Source organism: Tiliqua scincoides, chromosome 5, assembly GCF_035046505.1.
Source record: "Tiliqua scincoides isolate rTilSci1 chromosome 5, rTilSci1.hap2, whole genome shotgun sequence".
Lineage (NCBI taxonomy): Eukaryota > Metazoa > Chordata > Lepidosauria > Squamata > Scincidae > Tiliqua > Tiliqua scincoides.
In genome coordinates, this window is record NC_089825.1 from 136645763 (window position 1) to 136663392 (window position 17630).

Sequence of the window (17630 nt, forward strand, 5' to 3'; positions counted from 1 at the left end):
TCATTTTACCAAAAATTGCTTCCAATGTGTCTGCAGGGCATTCCAAGGCTTGCAGAGGCCAATAAAGTGAGTCATAGGCCAAGCACGACCCAGATGAGGTCTATAGGGCTTCTCAAATGGCACTGAGGCACTGCCAAGAGGTCTGTGTCACAATCACTAGGGAGGATGAAGTGCGCTTTGGAGCTGAAGTGTTTGGCAACCATTGGGTTGGAACATTGTCTCTGGCTTAGCTTTCATTACATCTTTCACCTCCTGCCAAGTTTACCTGGTTCAAATAAACATGTTTTCTTCTGACATGTCTCAAGGTGTCCATAACACTCAGGAGATGATTTTCTCCCCTTGTCATTATCAAATTAAGTATGATGACTTGACCGATTTCTCCAAGTCTCATGGGAATCATTGCTCCCTTCAGAAACATCTAAATATATGGCATAATCTGGATACAGCAAATGGGTTTACATAAGGTAGATAGTCATAGAGGATGTTGCAATGCATGGTGTTACTATTAATATGCCTGCCTCAAGGAGAGTACAGTACCCCTATTACGAAGTGTGCCGGAGGCGAGCATGTTATTCTCCATTACAGTTATTATGAGTCTGGAGACTTCATCATTGGTGGCATTATTTCTCAAAGCTACCTGATTTCTGACCCACAGACTTTCAGAAGACATCCATCTCAGGGACTGCTTGATGATCGCCTGTAAGGAGTTGACTTTCCTGAACCTTTCATGCATGTTTTCAGATATTATGCTCAGACAGGCTGATTGGGCAGGTTGAGATGGGATTGAGATAGTCATGATTGCGATGGGAATGACTGGCATTAAGAAATTCCTTATCATAAAGCGAATCTTTTTGTATGACATGTAATACAGCATTAAACTGTTCCAATTTTTAGTTGGGTGACTAGCTGGGTGGGTGATGGGAATGCTGAGGACGCTATTTGTCTTGATTTTAGGAACACATTTGACAAGTGATGTAATTTTGAATTGAGTTTCATATGAATGCCAGCAAACAGCTGAATCCTAACTAGAAATGCCGCCGGGTCAATGAATTGCAGGCTGCATCATACAGGAGGTCAGTCATGGAAGTCTCCTTGAGATAAGGGAGCATTTGTTCCCTTACCCCTGGAGCAAGACTCTGTTGCCCCAATGTACCTCCTTGGAGCTGGTCCAGCCATTTTGCTGTGGCAGAAGTAGGGGAGTAAGACAGAAGGAAGAGGAGAAGTAATGGGGATGGAGTCCTTCCATATGCCGGTGTCACTGGGATCCATCCCCTCTCTCCTGCATTCCACCTACTGTGCTCCCTTCTCCCACATGCCCCATTCCATCCCTTTCCTTAACCGCTCCCCCCACCACCCACCCTCACAGCCAACATACCTGCATTGCTTCTGGGGACACTTGTGTAAACCACCCTGAATTGGCTTCCTCCTCTCTGGGTGGTCCCTGAGAGAGTCACTCTGCCCAACACAACTTGAAGGAAACGGGCACAGATGCTGCCGCATGGATCAGTAGTGAGCCTTTGGCAGCTGCCAAAAGTACCCCACCTCTGATGCAAGTCCTGGCAACTGCAGTAATTAAAAAAAAAAATGTCTAGCTGGCAAGCATCTATGGATTTTCCTTCTGTGCTTCCTTTCCATGCTTGCTTCTGTATGCAGGAGGCTCCACTGCTTCTAGCAAAACTTCCTTAAATTTAAGTAAATGTCATATTGTGCAGCAAATGTGTTGCGATGTCATATCACTTTCTTCATAGTCATTCAGAATTACCAGCTGTTATTCAGAGACGTTTACATTCCAGGTCTAGGCACCAATGGCTCTTCACACTTCATCGATTGTGGCCATTCTTTATTTGTAGTGTCATTACCAAATATATGTTGGATTTCAAAGTGGAAAAAGTGTTATCCTTAAACATACCCACTGTGATAGAACATGCAACTCTCATTGTAGGGTATTGATTCAGACCTACCAGCATATCCTGGCCTTGGAATTTGCTGTGAAGGAGATAAATGAAAATCCCCATATCTTACCCAATGTCACTTTGGGTTTCAACATCTATAATAGTTATTTCATGGCAAGCTGGACATACTATGCCTCCCTAGAGCTTCTCTCCACAAAGGGCAAATTCATCCCCAACTACAAGTGTGACCTACAGGACAACGTAGTAGCTGCCATTGGGGGACCCAACTCTCCCATGTGGAACTACATAGCAAACATTTTGTGCAACTACAAGATACCACAGGTAAGCTGCCATCAGATTTCATTAAACTCCAGAAAAGTGTAAGCTGAGGGTCAGTTTGATCATCTGGAATGAGAGTTAAATCATTATGCACAAATATCTATGGCTCTTAAAGCAGCAAGTTGTATAAGGACAGTGAACTTCCCATTCATAAATATTACCCTGATAGCCAGTGAGAGCCTGTGTGTCCCCAGTTTTGCCACCCCCAGGCTGATTTGTACATGCACCTGCGTAGATGAAGAGACAGGGCAGCTGGGGGGGGGGGTGAGCAAGCAAGCAGACTGGGGAGACAACAAGTGTCCATGGCAGAGAGGGGGAACAGTGCCATCCGCACCTCCCTTCCCTCTACTTAGAAGCAGAGCTGACCTTAGAAGCTGCGGGGAAACATTTGTGGTGGGGCCCCAGGTTCACAGCCACGGTCTGTAATATTATAGAGCTATAAATATCACTTATAGATGTTACAGATCTATGAAAGGGTGGAAAGCAATCAAAACATGTGCTTGAAAAGTGCATGTGAGTTAATGCACCACATGTATCCAGGTTCATTTTATTATAAATCATATACTAGGCTAGAGTCAATTTTCCTGGCACGGGGCCCAATTTGGAGTAATCAGCCCAATCAGCCTAAAGCTGGACCTACTTACAAGAGGTCTGCTTGCAGCCTATCTCTCTCTCTCTCTCTCTCCTCAGTGTGGCTTCTCTTTGAAGTGAGCATGAGTGGTGCGGGCTGGGAAGGGGAGGCTGCATGTAGAAGTCTGATATGTAAATGCGCAATTCCAAGTCTCGGAAGGGAGGAGGGGTGCCCCACCTCCCTTTCTCTTCACTTTTCCTTTGCCGCTCCTGTTCGTTTCAAACAGAGGGGGAGAGGCTGTGTGTGGATCTCCAGTCAGTCAAGCTGAAAGGGTGGGGGAACCTCTGTCCTCTTCCCTAGCCAAGTGAGGGGAACCTGCTAAGCTGTCTATGAACAGTGCTGCTCCTCACTGAAAGAGGAAAGAGGGAGGCTGAATGCCTTGTTCTGGAAAGAATCTGGACAAGTGTGTACCTGTAAGCGTCTGAGAAGAACATGGTGGTTAATAAACACAAGGAACAACATAAGTTGTTCTTCTCCCTCTAATTTATTGGCATGTTTTTACAACTTTAGTCCACCTCATTCCCCACATCGGGAAGTCTTGTGCCTTGTGCATTCTCATGCCCTTTTCCCCCAGCTACTATCTCTCTTTAGGTCTGTAATCAGTCCTGCTTTCTCTGAAGTCACTACATTCCTCCTCCCTTCTTTTGATAGCATCCATCTTTTCACCATGCCTTTCGTCTCTCCAGATCTGTGAAGCCTTGTTTACTCACATGGTAAGAAAAGCCCTTCTGGATCAGGCCAAAGGCCCACCTAGTCCAGCTTCCTGTGTCTCATAGTGGCCCAAACGATGCCTCAGGGAGCACACAAGACATAAAGAGTGTCTCAGAATACCTCCAGACTCTGGTGGTCGTATCCAGAGGTCATAGTGGTCGTAGTGAACTGGACTTGCATATTCACTTATCATGGGTTTCAGTAACCATGGGAGGCCCAGGAATCAATCCCCTGTGGATACCAAGATCCTGCCTGTACTCTCATAACTCTCTCACAGAAAGAGAGACACAAGCATTTGTTTCTGTGTAGACATGTATCATTCTATGTTTTAATGTTCTCCAGCTTGTATATGGCTCTGTCCCAGTTCTGAATCATGAAACCAAGGCTGTTTTCTTTCACCGGATGTTTCCAAAAAGTGACCATCAATATAAGGGATTTCTCAAGTTGCTGCTGCATTTCGGGTGGACGTGGGTTGGGGTGATTTATGTACCTAGTGACGGTGGAGAGTGGTTTGTTCAGAACGTGCTCCCCACATTCATCCAAGAAGGCATCTGCTTTGCTTTCGTAGAAGCCTTGCCCAAAGAATCTTTCTCCAATGAAGTCTATGAAATGCTGGAGCTGTGGCATGGGGCATACAAAACGATATTAGGAAGCACTGCCACTGTTGTGCTCTTATATGGCGAAATTCAGAGCACTGCAATTTTTAGAATGTTCCCCCTCATGAAAGAATATGAGGATATACCAATGAAGACAAAAGGCAAAGTTTGGATTATGCCGGCCCAGTCGGATTTCACATCACTTCCCTTTGAAAGAACTTTCCGTGTAGAGTTCATGCATGGCGCCATCTCCTTTGCAGTGCCCTCAAAGGAGGTTTTGGGATTTCAGACATTTCTTCAGAGCAGAAACCCTGCCCCAGCTAGAGAAGACAGCTTTATCAAGGTCTTCTGGGAACAGGCCTTTGATTGCTTTTTCCCCGACTCTAACAAAGACAATGACAATGGAAATCCCTGCAGTGGGGAGGAGAAGTTGGAGACTCTCCCCTCATCTGTCTTTGAAGTGAGCATGACTTCACACAGCTACAGTGTCTACAATGCAGTCTATGCTGTGGCACATGCTTTGCATGCCCTTCGTTCAACCCAGTTGAACCACAGAACAAAAGTGAACAATGAGAGATGGAAGTTTCTGAATCAGCAGCCATGGCAGGTAATGTCCTGAGCACATCATCTCTATCTGTGCAACCACTGTTGGTTGTCCCATAAATCTCTAAAATATTATCTATGCACGTCAGCACTAAACTTTTGGCATTTAAGAGTCAATTCACCTGCCGTTTTCAATTAGTAGGTTGCTCCTGAAAATTTGTTGGTTTATTTAAAAAAAAAAACAAAACAAAAAAAACTAAAACTTTTCTTGCAGCTGTGGGAGGTCAAAGAGAGTTTTGAGACTGGTGCCATGTACACCAATGACTCTGAAATCCTCAGTGGATTAAAAAAAAATCAGTGGATACCAGATCAGTGGAAAAAAATAGCTTTAAAGACCCACTTCCAGGTGTCTTGGATAATGAGGCATGACCTGTATGTAAATGCAGTTTGGGGGGGGAGATAGCACACACTTTAGTACATATATTAACATATATGAACACTTATACATTTGGAAGAATGCATATGTCCATGTCAGTATGTAGCGAGAAATGTATTTTTAGTATGTAGTGAGATATTAATTTTTACTTAAAATATTCTTGTCAGAACTTTGAATTTTGCAATCTTGAATTGTGTCACTTGAACCTTTCAGACAAAATAATCTTGAATTATGCCTGAAGACCCATGTCCTCTTACATAAAGATGCTATTCATACTATTAGTAGCTTTTGTGTATTTCCACATTCTTAGAGATCACTAATTAATTACTTTCTTTTGCTTTAATTTAGTTTCACCACTACCTGAGAAGTTCCATGTTCAACAACAGTGTTGGAGACACACTTTCCTTTGATGAAAATGGGGAATTAATATCTGGGTTTGATATTATTAACTGGATCACATTCACAAACCAGAGCTTTCGTAGAGTTAAAGTCGGAAGGGTAGACCCCATGGGACCTAAAGACCAAATGTTCACCATTGCTGAAGATGCCATTGTGTGGCCCAGCGTCTATGAGCAGGTAGAGATGTCAACTTTCAAGATGTAAGAATCCTTTTCACCAATTTGCAAGCTGTTCTTCACCACATAGCATGTACCCAACTGCACTGAAATCGTTCTATCTCTGTGTCTTGTCAATCAGATGAGATTGATCCAGATTCTGATTCTATATCCCAAATCTTCACTTTGAAAAAGGTTGTCCCTGTCAGGTTTACATGATTCACTTGAATGGGAATGTTGTCAGAGCAATACTGCCGTTCATGTGATTCATGAAATCATGTGAATCAATGGAATTAACAGCTGAGCACTAATCAGGGGATAGCCTGCCACACATATGTTCCAATGGAGAAGACTTTGGGTAAAGTCTGGAGGCAGTAAAAATAATTTGATGAATGTTGTCCTATCCCCCAAACTCTACAGCACTGTGGTCTGAGTTGGACATTGCAGAGAATTTAGTACTAACTAGAAGTGATGTGACCAAATGCTGGACATTTATGAATAAAGCCTGCATCATTTAGGCAGAAGTCACCAATAACAGGTTGCAACTTTCTGTTTGTACCACTTCCATTCTGTCATGCCGGCATTACTCATTTCTTAAAAGTAAAGTGATCAGTGAAATATAAAGTCCAAACTATGTCTTCTGAGCATATAGTATGTTTATATGCTTTCATAATGTCTTTCTGCTTTTGTTTACGGACAGGCACAACCCCTTTCTCTATGTAATGGCCATTGTCATTCTGGCTATAGCAAGATAAAGGTGGAAGGACAACCCTTTTGCTGCTATGATTGCCTCCAATGTCCAGAAGGGAAGATTTCAGATCAGAATGGTAGGACGTGCCCTGTTTAGAGTTCATCAAATACATTGACGGTGATCCAGAAATTTTCCTAATGGTGGGCAGCCCAATCCTGAGCAGCCCAGCATGCAGGGCTGCAGCGGTGCTGAAAATGGCTTCCGCTGCATCCAGTATGCTTCAGGCAGCCACTGTTGGTTCCTCGGGAGAAGCCGGTGGCTCCTCAGGAGAAGGGGACATTCATCCCCTTCCCTGCGGGTAAAGCAAGTAGCTCTGCAGTGGAACTACTTGATTCTATGGCGACCCAAAGGTCAGTGTAGAATCAAGAGCCTCTGTGTTGGACACTGAGCCCAACACAGAGGCTCTCTGGATCTGGTGGAGTGAAGCTAAACCATTCCCATCTCCCTCCCATCCTGCTCCTCCCCGGAATGCCTTCTCCCCACCCTCTCCCCACCCTCCCTCCATTCCCCCCTTCCTGGAATGCCACTTCCCCACCTTCCCCCATGCCTCCACCTACCTCTCCGCTGCTTGACGCACCCCCCCAAAAAAAACACACCTCATTTCACTTGTATTTAAACAACTGTTCAGATTTCATAATGATGAGCACCGATCAGAGAGCCTGGGCTGATGGAATCAATGATATGTGCGCTCCTGGGTGTGCGCACCCATTTCACAGACGCAAAACATGGAACCTTTGACTTTCGAAGGCAAGTTGAATGTATTGATAAGTTCTGCTTTGTGATGTCTAAGGTGAGAACAATGCATGAACCACAGGGGCCAACAACCTGAATTGCTCCTGGTTAATTGGGGATTGCCAAATATACTTGGTTGAGAAAGGTAGAAATATATTTGCAGTTGAACCTTGCAGCCTGCATTTAAGACAGCCGTCACCAAACTCACAACTGCTGTTTGACAAAAATGCAGTCCCCATTTAGAATGGAACTTACCATTCAGCCTCCGTGTATCAAGTATTTCCAGTAGATCTGGGCACCAGGACGCTCTGGGCAGTTGCCTCTGTTACCCGGTGGCCCAGAAGGCTGTGAAACGGGACATCCAGGCAGATGTGACTGCCCAGAGTGTCCCAGTGCTCAGATCTACTGGAAAAGCTTGCGGCATGGGAACAGACCGCTAAGCTTTGCTCACAGAGCAAAGGACTTTCCCTAATCCCTGGATCTGGCCCCTGGCCCAGGATTTGGAAAGCCCTGATTCAGGACTTTCTAGTAATGCTTAAGTACATCACTGAACTCTATCCTGAGGGCCCAGTTATAGAAAATCCCCATATTCTTTCTTTGCAGACATGGACGACTGTTTTCACTGCCCTGAATATCAATATCCCAGTAAGGACCAGTTTTTGTGCATTCCAAAAGAAATGACCTTCTTGTCTTATGAAGAAACTTTGGGGATCATTTTAGCAGCTCTGGCTTTTTCCTTTTCTTTCATCACTGCTTTGGTGCTTGGGATCTTCATGAAGAACAAGGACACTCCCATAGTCAAAGCCAACAACCGGAACCTCACCTACGTTCTTCTAGCCTCCCTCTTGCTCGCCTTCCTTTCTGCTTTCCTGTTCATCGGTCGACCTGAGAAACTGACATGCCTCCTTCGACAAACTGCTTTTGGCCTCATCTTCTCAGTGGCCGTTTCTTGTGTGTTGGCCAAAACCATCATTGTGGTTCTGGCTTTCCTGGCCACCAAACCAGGGTCCAGCATAAGGAAATGGGTGGGCACAAGACTGGCTTTCTCCATAGTTCTTTCTTGCTTCCTAATGCAAGCCACTATTTGTACTATATGGTTAGCAAAGTCTCCCCCATTCCCAGATTTTGATATGCACTCAGTGGCAACAGAAATTGTGCTGGAATGCAATGAAGGTTCAGCTGTCATGTTTTACTGCATTTTGAGCTTTATGGGTTTCCTGGCCATAATCAGCTTTGTTGTGGCTTTCCTAGCCAGGAAGTTGCCAGACAGCTTTAACGAAGCCAAGTTCATCACCTTCAGCATGCTGGTCTTTTGCAGTGTTTGGTTGTCTTTTGTGCCAACCTACCTGAGTACCAAAGGAAAACACTTGGTGGCTGTGGAGATCTTCTCCATCTTGGCCTCCAGTTTGGGGCTCCTGTTTTGTATCTTCTCCCCCAAGTGCTACATTATCATTGTGAGACCTGAACTGAATAAAAGGGGGCAGCTAATTAGAAGAAGGAATTAAGAAACTGTGTGGATGCAAAATAGCATTGGTTAACTTGCCTGAGAAGGGGAGCAGATATGGTTTGCTAGCGCTGCAGATCCTGCCCCCTTCCAGAACCAGTTTGCCTCCACACCCTTCCCATTAGTCCTTTCCTGCCCCTCCCCTTACCTGCTTCTGCGTACCGTGTTCCTTATACTAGCAGGCCTTCCTGCAATAGCCCCAAACGCCTAGGCTGTCATGAAGTGCTTTATGGCACTTTTGTGACAGCCTGAGCTGGGAAGCATGCACCTTAGGCTGTTAATACTTTTATAAGCAATGTGGATTAAATCAAACACAACTGAATACATCGATTATGAAGGATCAATTTGTTTGTTTGTTTGTTTTGTACTTCTGCGAATATTTGAATGGAGAAGTTGTGAAAAGAGCAGAGTTAACCTAGCAGTGAATGAAAATTTAGGTTGTATGTATAGAATTATTTCTTGTTCCATCCTTTGGGCCGCAGTCCTAACCCACTTTCCAGCATTGTCTTAAGGGCAATGCAACTCCGAGGTAATGGAACCAACATTGCCTTACCTTGAGGGGGCCTCTATGACTGCCCCCCAACTGCAGGATGCAGCACATGCCCCACTGCACAGCTATGCCAGCGCTGGAAAGTGGGTTAGGACTGCGCCCTTAGTCAAATAAAAGTTGCTTCACTGGCGGAGCTAGAGGGGGTGCAAAACACTAAGTTTTGCAGGCACCTGAACATGCCTGCAAGTGGCACCTCCCCCACGCTTTGGAGCCATTCCGGGTGGGGGGAGCAGAGCAGAGGTATTTGCCTCCATTTTACTCCCCCTGCCCGGAGTGACTCCAAAAAGAAGGGGGGCACTTGCACAGCGCATTCAACTGCCTGCAAAACTTAGTGCTTTGCACCCCTCTAACTATGCCACTGGGTTATCTTATGATACTTCATGGTGTGATCCTTCCAGTTGCAGAACTGTCTTCATAACTGGGCAATATCAGGGCTTCACGCAATAAAAAGAGGGATTTCAAGATGAAACTGGTTGTGCTTTTTTTTTTCTATTCCTCTCCATTCCTTGTCATTGTTGTACTAATCAAATATAGAAAATGACAAAACAAAATGAAAATAAATTTACTTTCCAGCATCACTTTGAACATTGTATAATCTGTGTCATGGTATTCTGCCATGCACCTTAAAGCAGTGCTTCTCAAACTGTGGGTTGGGACCCACTAGATGGGTCGTGAGCCAATTTCAGGCATGTCCCCATTATTTCAATATTTTATATTTACTATATTAGATTTGATGCTCCCATGGTATGTGACTGCATTTAAGGAAATGTGACAGACCTGTACTTTTAACAAGCTACTATGCATATTCTTTTAACAGATGGTCAATGGGACTTACTCCTGGGTAAGTGTGGGTAGGACTGCAGCCTAGGATAGTTAAAAAAATCTCCTGCTTGATGATGTTGCTTCCGGTCATGACATCACTTCCTGTGGGTCCTGACAGATTCTCCTTCTAAAAAGTAGGTCCCGGTGCAAAATGTGTGAGAACTGCGGCCTTAAAGGATTTGTCAAATATTCTCCCTTGATAAAGGTTTCCAAATATTGTTTTGTTTTGTTTTATATGCTGAGCCTATTATGCATATATTTCACTGGAAGAGACAGGCTGCCTGAGGGCTGTATAATCTAATTGTTAGAGCTCACCTACACCTTCCTGTTCTGCACTTTCCCTTTTTATTGAGTCAGTAGCTAAAGGGGGTGCAGAGAAACTGGTGGCTGTACCTGCTACAAATATCCCAGGCAAAGGGGGACCATCTGAGGAAACCCCCATCCCAGAGACATGAGGTTTTGACTGTACAGTTGGAAAACTAACATGACTGTCCAATATCTGCAAGTTTTGAGTCCTCAAAAGTGGCGATAGGGTGCCCTCGATTATCTCCTGGGGGAGCCCTTCATCAAAGCTGGGCCTCCCCTTGCTTTCCGATTTAAGGGCAGCAAAATCCCCCTCCTTGTATTAAGGAGAGAAAGACAGAAAAAGTGGCTTTAGCTTGTTCGTATGCTCTGGTTAGAATCTTGGGGGGAGGGGAGGAAAGGTGAGGAGGAGAAGCCCCCTTTCCTTCCTTGTCGGACAGCTAAGGGTGAGCGCGAGGAGGATCAAGGCAGTGGCAGCCCCCTTCATGCTGATCAGAACCTTGCAGGGGACCCACTGCTGATGGAGAGTTTGTTGTCAGTACCTTGAAGCGACCTTCAAGGGCAAAACCCTAGGCATTCCTACTCATAAGTACGGTAGGTCCCACTCACTGTGTTCAATGGGGCTAACTCCCCAAATAGCGTGTATAGGACACATGTTTTCTGAGTGTAGGTGTGAAGGAGTGTGGGGCAGCTGCTTCATTGACAGTCCTCATGTCTTTGGGTCATGATTGTATACGTGCTTGCTCAGAAGCAAGCCCCAAGGAACGGCCAAGCGCCTGCCCTTGGCATATGCTCTGTGCAGCTTGAGGGGTGGGGGAAGACACCAGAAATCATGCTGCAGTCCTTAGCACACTTCTGGGAATGGAAGTGTAGGGATTCTCAAAGGATTGGCATGGCTGCGAGCATCACTGGCCTCAGCCACCACAGTAAATGTACTGACCTCAAACAGGCAGACCACTGGAGGAAAATCCCACCACTTCTGGCTGGCAAGTGCTGCTGGGATACATGCAGATGTCAGACTGTTGGCACCGGTTTTGCTGCTTATCCCCTCTTTCTGCAGACTGCTGTGTGCCCCGGCTGTGGGTCTGAAGGTTTGTTGGAGTGCCAAGTAAAAGGCATGACAGACTCACAGTTTACATACAAGAAGTTTTTTGTTTTTTATTTTAAGGACGCCAAGCACTAGAATGAACAGCTGCAAAGTGACACATACTGTCGCAGAGCCCAGTTCAAAGGGCTAACTCATTGGCTCCCCATCAGTTGCAATGCCCAGGGACATTGTGAGGCACTCCCCAGGGGCATCAAGGGAGCCCACTGCTTGACAGTAAGAACATAGCACAAGTCTAAAAAAGCGGTGGGTCGTGATGCTCCTGATAGTGCTGGAGGCCTCTCCTGGCCCAGTAACCCACTCTACAGATGTCTGAAGGCCTCACAATGGTCTTGAGAAGTTTCCATAAGACAATTCTGATCCATGCCATGGTGACATCGAGGTTAGATTATTGTAACGCGCTTTACGTGGGGCTACCCCTGAAGACGGTTCAGAAACTGCAATTAGTGCAGAATGCGGCGGCCCGTGTGGTCACTGGAGCTAGGCGGTTTGACTCTGTCAGCCCGCTTCTCTGGGGACTGCATTGGCTGCCCATTCATTTCCGGGCCCAATTCAAGGTGCTGGTTTTGACCTTTAAAGCCCTATACTGCTCTGGGCCAGGGTATCTCAGAGATCGCCTACTTCTGTACAATCCGGCTCGTCCTCTTAGGTCATCAGAGAAGGCCTTTTTACAAGTGCTGCCACCTAAGGAGGTACGTGGGGCGGCGGCAAGAAATAGGGCCTTCTCAGTAGTGGCACCAACATTATGGAACTCCCTTCCCCTTGACTTGAGAATGGCTCCCTCTCTTGAGACTTTTCGGCGAGGCCTGAAGACATTTTTGTTTAAAAAAGCCTTCTGAGTGCATGGCCTTTTTAAACATCTTTTCTGTATCTTTTATTATTTTTACAGGCCTGATTCCTCTGATTTACTACGTTTTGCTCTTTTTATCTGACTTTTTATCTGACTATGGTTTTTATGGGTATATGTTAATGTGTTTTTAATATGTTTTTATTTGTGGTTAAATTATGTTTTTAAATTGTTTTTAATATGTTGTGAGCCACCCTGGGTATTATTATTATTATTCTGGTTTTTGGAATTGGTTTTGAAAACAAGAAGTGGCTTACGGAGTCTTTTGAACAGCATTCTAAGGTTCTCAGAGGCCTCTGGAGCGGGTTGCCAGGCCAGGAGAGGCTTCCGGAGGTTCCAGTAATGTTCAGTTTGTTTCTGATGAGTAAGATGGTATTATAGCCTAAGGGCACAATCCTAACCAACTTTCCGGCACTGACATAGTTCTGCCAATGTGGCATGTACTGCATCCTGCAGTGGGGAGGCAGTCAAGGGGGCCTCCTCAAGGTAAGGGCATGCTTGTTACCTTACCTTGGTGGCTGCAGTGTGGCTGGAACATTGGTTAGGATTGCGCCGTACGTCTCATTGAACAAATGGGCTTAATTCTGAATAAAACAAATTACACAATTTTCAAATACCTCAACTACCTCAAATCCATTATGGGCTACAAGACATGATGCGTATGTGCAACCTCCTGATTTTAGAAATGGGCTATGTCAGAATGCCAATGCAAGGGAGGGCACCAGGATGCACGTCTCTTGTTATCAGGTGTGCTCCTTGGGGCATTTGGTGGGCCGCTGTGAGATACAGGAAGCTGGACTAGATGGGCCTATGGCCTGATCCAGTGGGGCTGTTCTTATGGGTCTTCTGGAATGGCTCCTGTTTTGAGCCAAAACTGCACAAGGGTGGAAGGGAGGGCCCACATCATGACTCATTGTGCTTGGGCTTGTGACCCACCAGTGGGTCACAACCCAGGTCTTTGGAAACTCTGTCCTGTCCCCAAGATGCATAGACACAAAGTGTCTTTCTTTTTTGTGCTCTTCTTTGCCATCTCTTCTGTGTCTTGCTATCTCAAAGGAGTCTTCTGATGATTTCTACGGAAGAGCAATAAAAATATACATGTTTTCTTTGGAATCTACAGCTCTGAGGAGGCAATTGTCTTCCCCGTAATTATCAAATTAAGTCTGATCACATCTTTTTCTTCCCCAAGTCCATGAAGAGATGCAGGTGCCATGAGTTAAAAGGGAACCTGAGGCTTTATTAATTAAGATATTAATATCTAATAAGATGCTGAGGTACGAGACAGAGTGATCAGACAGGCTGTGTGATCACGAGAGCTCTATGCTGTGAGCACTCAACTGGGAATGTTCAATTGAGGGACACGCACATGCCGATGTGAAAGCAGGTCCATTGGTGCCTCGGAAGAAGATCTTTATGCAAGACTCTGCTATTCAAGGTGTTGCTATTAGCACTGGGATCTGTGCCTGGGATTTTTTCATTGCAATACAATGTGTTGTTACACAATGATTGTATAATACACTATCAGACACACAGAGGTGATGATCCCACAGCTGAAATTCCTCAGGTTAAAAAAAGGCAGGAATGTGGCACAGAACATTACTTCATCAAGGGCACAATCCTATGCAGGTCTTCTCAGAAGTAAGTCCTATTGTGTTCAATGGTCTTACTCCCAGGAAAGTGTGGATAGGATTGCAGCCTTTGAGCAGAATCCTATGCATATCTACTCAGAAGTAAATCTCATTATAGCCAATGGGGCTTATTCCCAGGAAAGTGGAAGTAGGATTGCAGCCTTAGGTCATAAGCCCATGCAGGTCTACTCAGAAGTAAGTGCTATCATGCTCAGTGAGGCTTTCTTCTAGCACCTGTGCAGTCACAATGCAGCCATGAGGTAAGGGAACAAATGTTCCGTGCCCCCCCCACCACAGGATGCAGTGCATGCCCTATTGGTACAGCTGCACTGGCACTGGAAATTGGATAGGATTGGGTCCTAAGTCCTCTTAACTGTAACTTTCCAGCACCAAGTCCTGGAGGTCTCCTTGTGACAAGGGAATGTTTGTTCCCTTACCTTGGTACTGCAATGTGGCTGCATTGGCTCTGGAAAGTTGGATAGCCCTTAGGCTGCAATCCTATTCACACCTGGGAAGCAAGCCCAATTGACTATCTAATGTGATTTACTCCTGTGTAGCCTGCATAGGATTGGGCTGCTGTTTCCAGGTAAGTGTGCTGAAGATGGTACAGTTAGTATTGCTCCTTCTCTAGCAGAAAAAGTTCCTTTAGGTTATTCTCCCTCTCCCCATGCAAGTGAAGTGGCAGGCTGACTAGAAATTGAAGATTTTTTGAACAAGTTTGCAAATTGGGTTTAGGTCTTATCACCTAATGAAGAAGAACTGGAGAAGCACTGGCAAGAACTTGTGATCAGGGTGAACCTCAAAACCTGCAAGTCTTGTTACATGTGCTGGTAGTTTTCATTTTTAGTCTGCTACTTTATGTTGCAAGAAAAACCAGAAGGTCTACAACAATAAGAAGGAGCAGCCCTAGAGGAAGTGCAAGCCCCCAATACCTTGTCTTCCACTCAGATGCTTATGAAAGCAAGGGGGCACTCAGAGATGTGGTGAACCACAGCAATCTAGAGGGCCCTCCCTAATCTTGAGCTCTCACTCTGCCACCTTCCTCTAAGCATCCCCTTTGCTTTAGTTCAATCATAGTTTGTTCATCCTGTTTATTTCAAAAATGTTGGAGTTCAAGGTAAGATGCCAGGGGGTAGAATCCAGATTGCTGCCCTCCACTACAGCTTGCACCCCATCTCTCCTTGCCCGCCAGCTTTTCTAAGCAGTAGGGTGGACCATGTGGTGACTTTTTTGTCCTTCCACCAGAGGTGCTGGAGGTGGGCTGCTGCCGTCCCAATACTCACTCTCAGTGAGCCAGAGTGAGGAGATGAGCAGATATGAGGTGAAGCAAGCAGTTCACTTCACCTTATTGTTAGGCTGGCCTTGATGATGGCATCCCCCCCACCTCTCATATACTGGTTGTTTTCAGTTCTTAGACTGAATGACCCCTAACAACCCACCAAAGGACAAGAAGCATCTGAGAACATCTGAACGTGTATCAGTAAAAGAGGTGGTTTGTAAAAGGAAACAAGAACAAGAGAATGAACCACAAAGTAAGAAACTACTTGTGAGAACAGCCCCCAAACTTCTACAGAAAACTGGCAATTTCCTCAAAGCTTAATTTTCTCAATTGCATCAGTATGTAAATACTGCTTGTGTAATTGAATACTGTTGGTAGTGTTTGGCCATGTAAACAATCCAGTAGTAATTATTATTGCTGACTTTCCAGTTACATACTAAGAGAGTACAGACAGTGAGAGTGAGGGGGGAGAGACTACCAGTATGGGTAATTTCTTTATGCATATGTGAATTGTTTTGTGAGCTATTTTTTTGGTTGAAAAGCAGTAAAGTATATAAAAATTATTCTTAATAAATTCCCCTTTCATAATTATTGTAACTGCCTGTGCTCAAGTGCACTTGTGTGCATGCACTCTGTGCAACTCAGGTCATGTCAGAACCAATGGCTATTGATTTTTGCTAAAGATTAGAGGCACCAATATCAATTCACATCACATGCACATTATTAATTTGAGGGAACAATGTACAGTAATAGGGAGGAGAAATAAAAGAAATCACTGTTCTGAATGGTTAAATTAAATGCTTAAAATAACAGTAACAGAGGCCCAGCGGAAGTGATTACCGCAAAGGAAGAAGGACTTGACTAAGTCCAGGATGGTTCCCACATGGCTGACCAGCCAAGTTAGAGAGGCCATAAAGGGCAAGGAAGCTTCCTTCCATAAATGGAAGTCTTGCCCCAATGGGAAGAATAAAAAGGAACATAAACTGTGACAAAAGAAATGTAAGAAGGTGATACGGGAGGCCAAGAGAGACTATGAGGAACACATGGACAGCAACATTAAGGGTAATAATAAAAGCTTCTTCAAATATGTTAGAAGCAGGAAACCCATCAGAGAAGTGGTTGGCCCTCTGGATGAAGAGGGAGGGAAAGGGGAGATAAGAGGAGACTTAGAGATGGCAGAAAAATTTAATTCTCTGCATCTGTCTTCACGGCAGAAGACCTTGGGCAGATACCGCTGCCCGAACAGCTCCTCCTGACCAAGGAATGAAGTCAGATAGAGGTTAAAAGAGAACATGTTTCAGACCTAATTAATAAGTTAAAGATCAATAAGCCATCTGGCACTGATCTTTTGGTATACTTAAAATGGTCATTAGGACATTGAACCTGTTGTCAATTTATTTGAATCTGACCAATGCTCTGTGCTCCATTGGAACTGGTTACCCTGAATTCAGTGGGAGCCTGCATGCGGAGGCTGGGGGGAGGGGGAGGCAAAGGCATTTCTGGGTGGAGGAGGGTGGGGGGCAGAACAGGGTGTGACCAGCAGAGGCCTCCTCTACCAAATTCTAACCCTGTGTCGGCTTGGAAGGCCAACACAGGGCTTTTCAAGTCTGCACCAGCAAAATAGCAATGCTTACTTCTCAATCTGGGGTATCAAACAGAAGGCCTGTGGGTCAAATGCAGCCCATTGAAGCAATTTATCCAGCTCCCATTATAATTGGGCTCTCCCAGTGTGACAATTGGGTTCTCTCTTATCTTGAAAATATGAACATGATTTGAGAATTTTCCTGTCGATCATTTGCAGCTAATGAGTCTCTATGTGAGAACACAGTGCTTATTTCTGGCCATCATCTGCTTAATGATGTCACTTCCTGCTTAATGATGACATTTCGGCCCTCAGCAGTCACCATGAATGCCAACTTCAGCCCTCTGTACGAAACAAGTTTGACACCCTCTTCTAATTGGACATTCTTGGTCTCTTAACCAGTATGCTATATTCACTTGAGTGACAGGACCATTGTGTCCTCGACCAGATAACCGTGTGTTGGTTCAAGGTGTTCCAGTATTGGACATTTGTGTCCTAACATATGTGTATTTATATTAGACATACTTTTTAAATTTAAAAAAGCAAAGGTAGGCGTGAGGGTTAGAGCTGGAATAAGAGGCTTAGGATATATGGGGTTTGTTATCCAGTTATCGTTTGTTTGTTACCCATTTATGCAAATGTAAAAAATCAGGACACAAAAAATAGACTTGAATGTCCAGGAATCAGTGGAATCATTAGGGGGTGCAGGGGGTGCAGGCCGCACTGGGTGACAACACACAGGGGGGTGACACCACACATGGGGGTGACACCACTACTAGCCAAAATTTTTAAAATCTTGGTATTTTTGAATAATACCATCATTTT

The 17630-nt window shown here is 44.9% G+C and overlaps 1 protein-coding gene across 1 annotated transcript; it reads left to right on the top strand.

Moving 5' to 3' along the window:
• Nucleotides 1-481: 481 nt before the first annotated feature.
• On the top strand, nt 482-8690 carry LOC136653772 (vomeronasal type-2 receptor 26-like). Its single transcript, XM_066630651.1, has 6 exons — nt 482-699; nt 2057-2234; nt 3916-4776; nt 5497-5724; nt 6403-6529; nt 7789-8690. Exons 1-6 carry the CDS (start codon nt 482-484, stop codon nt 8688-8690), a joined length of 2514 nt encoding a protein of 837 aa, XP_066486748.1.
• Nucleotides 8691-17630: the final 8940 nt, after the last annotated feature.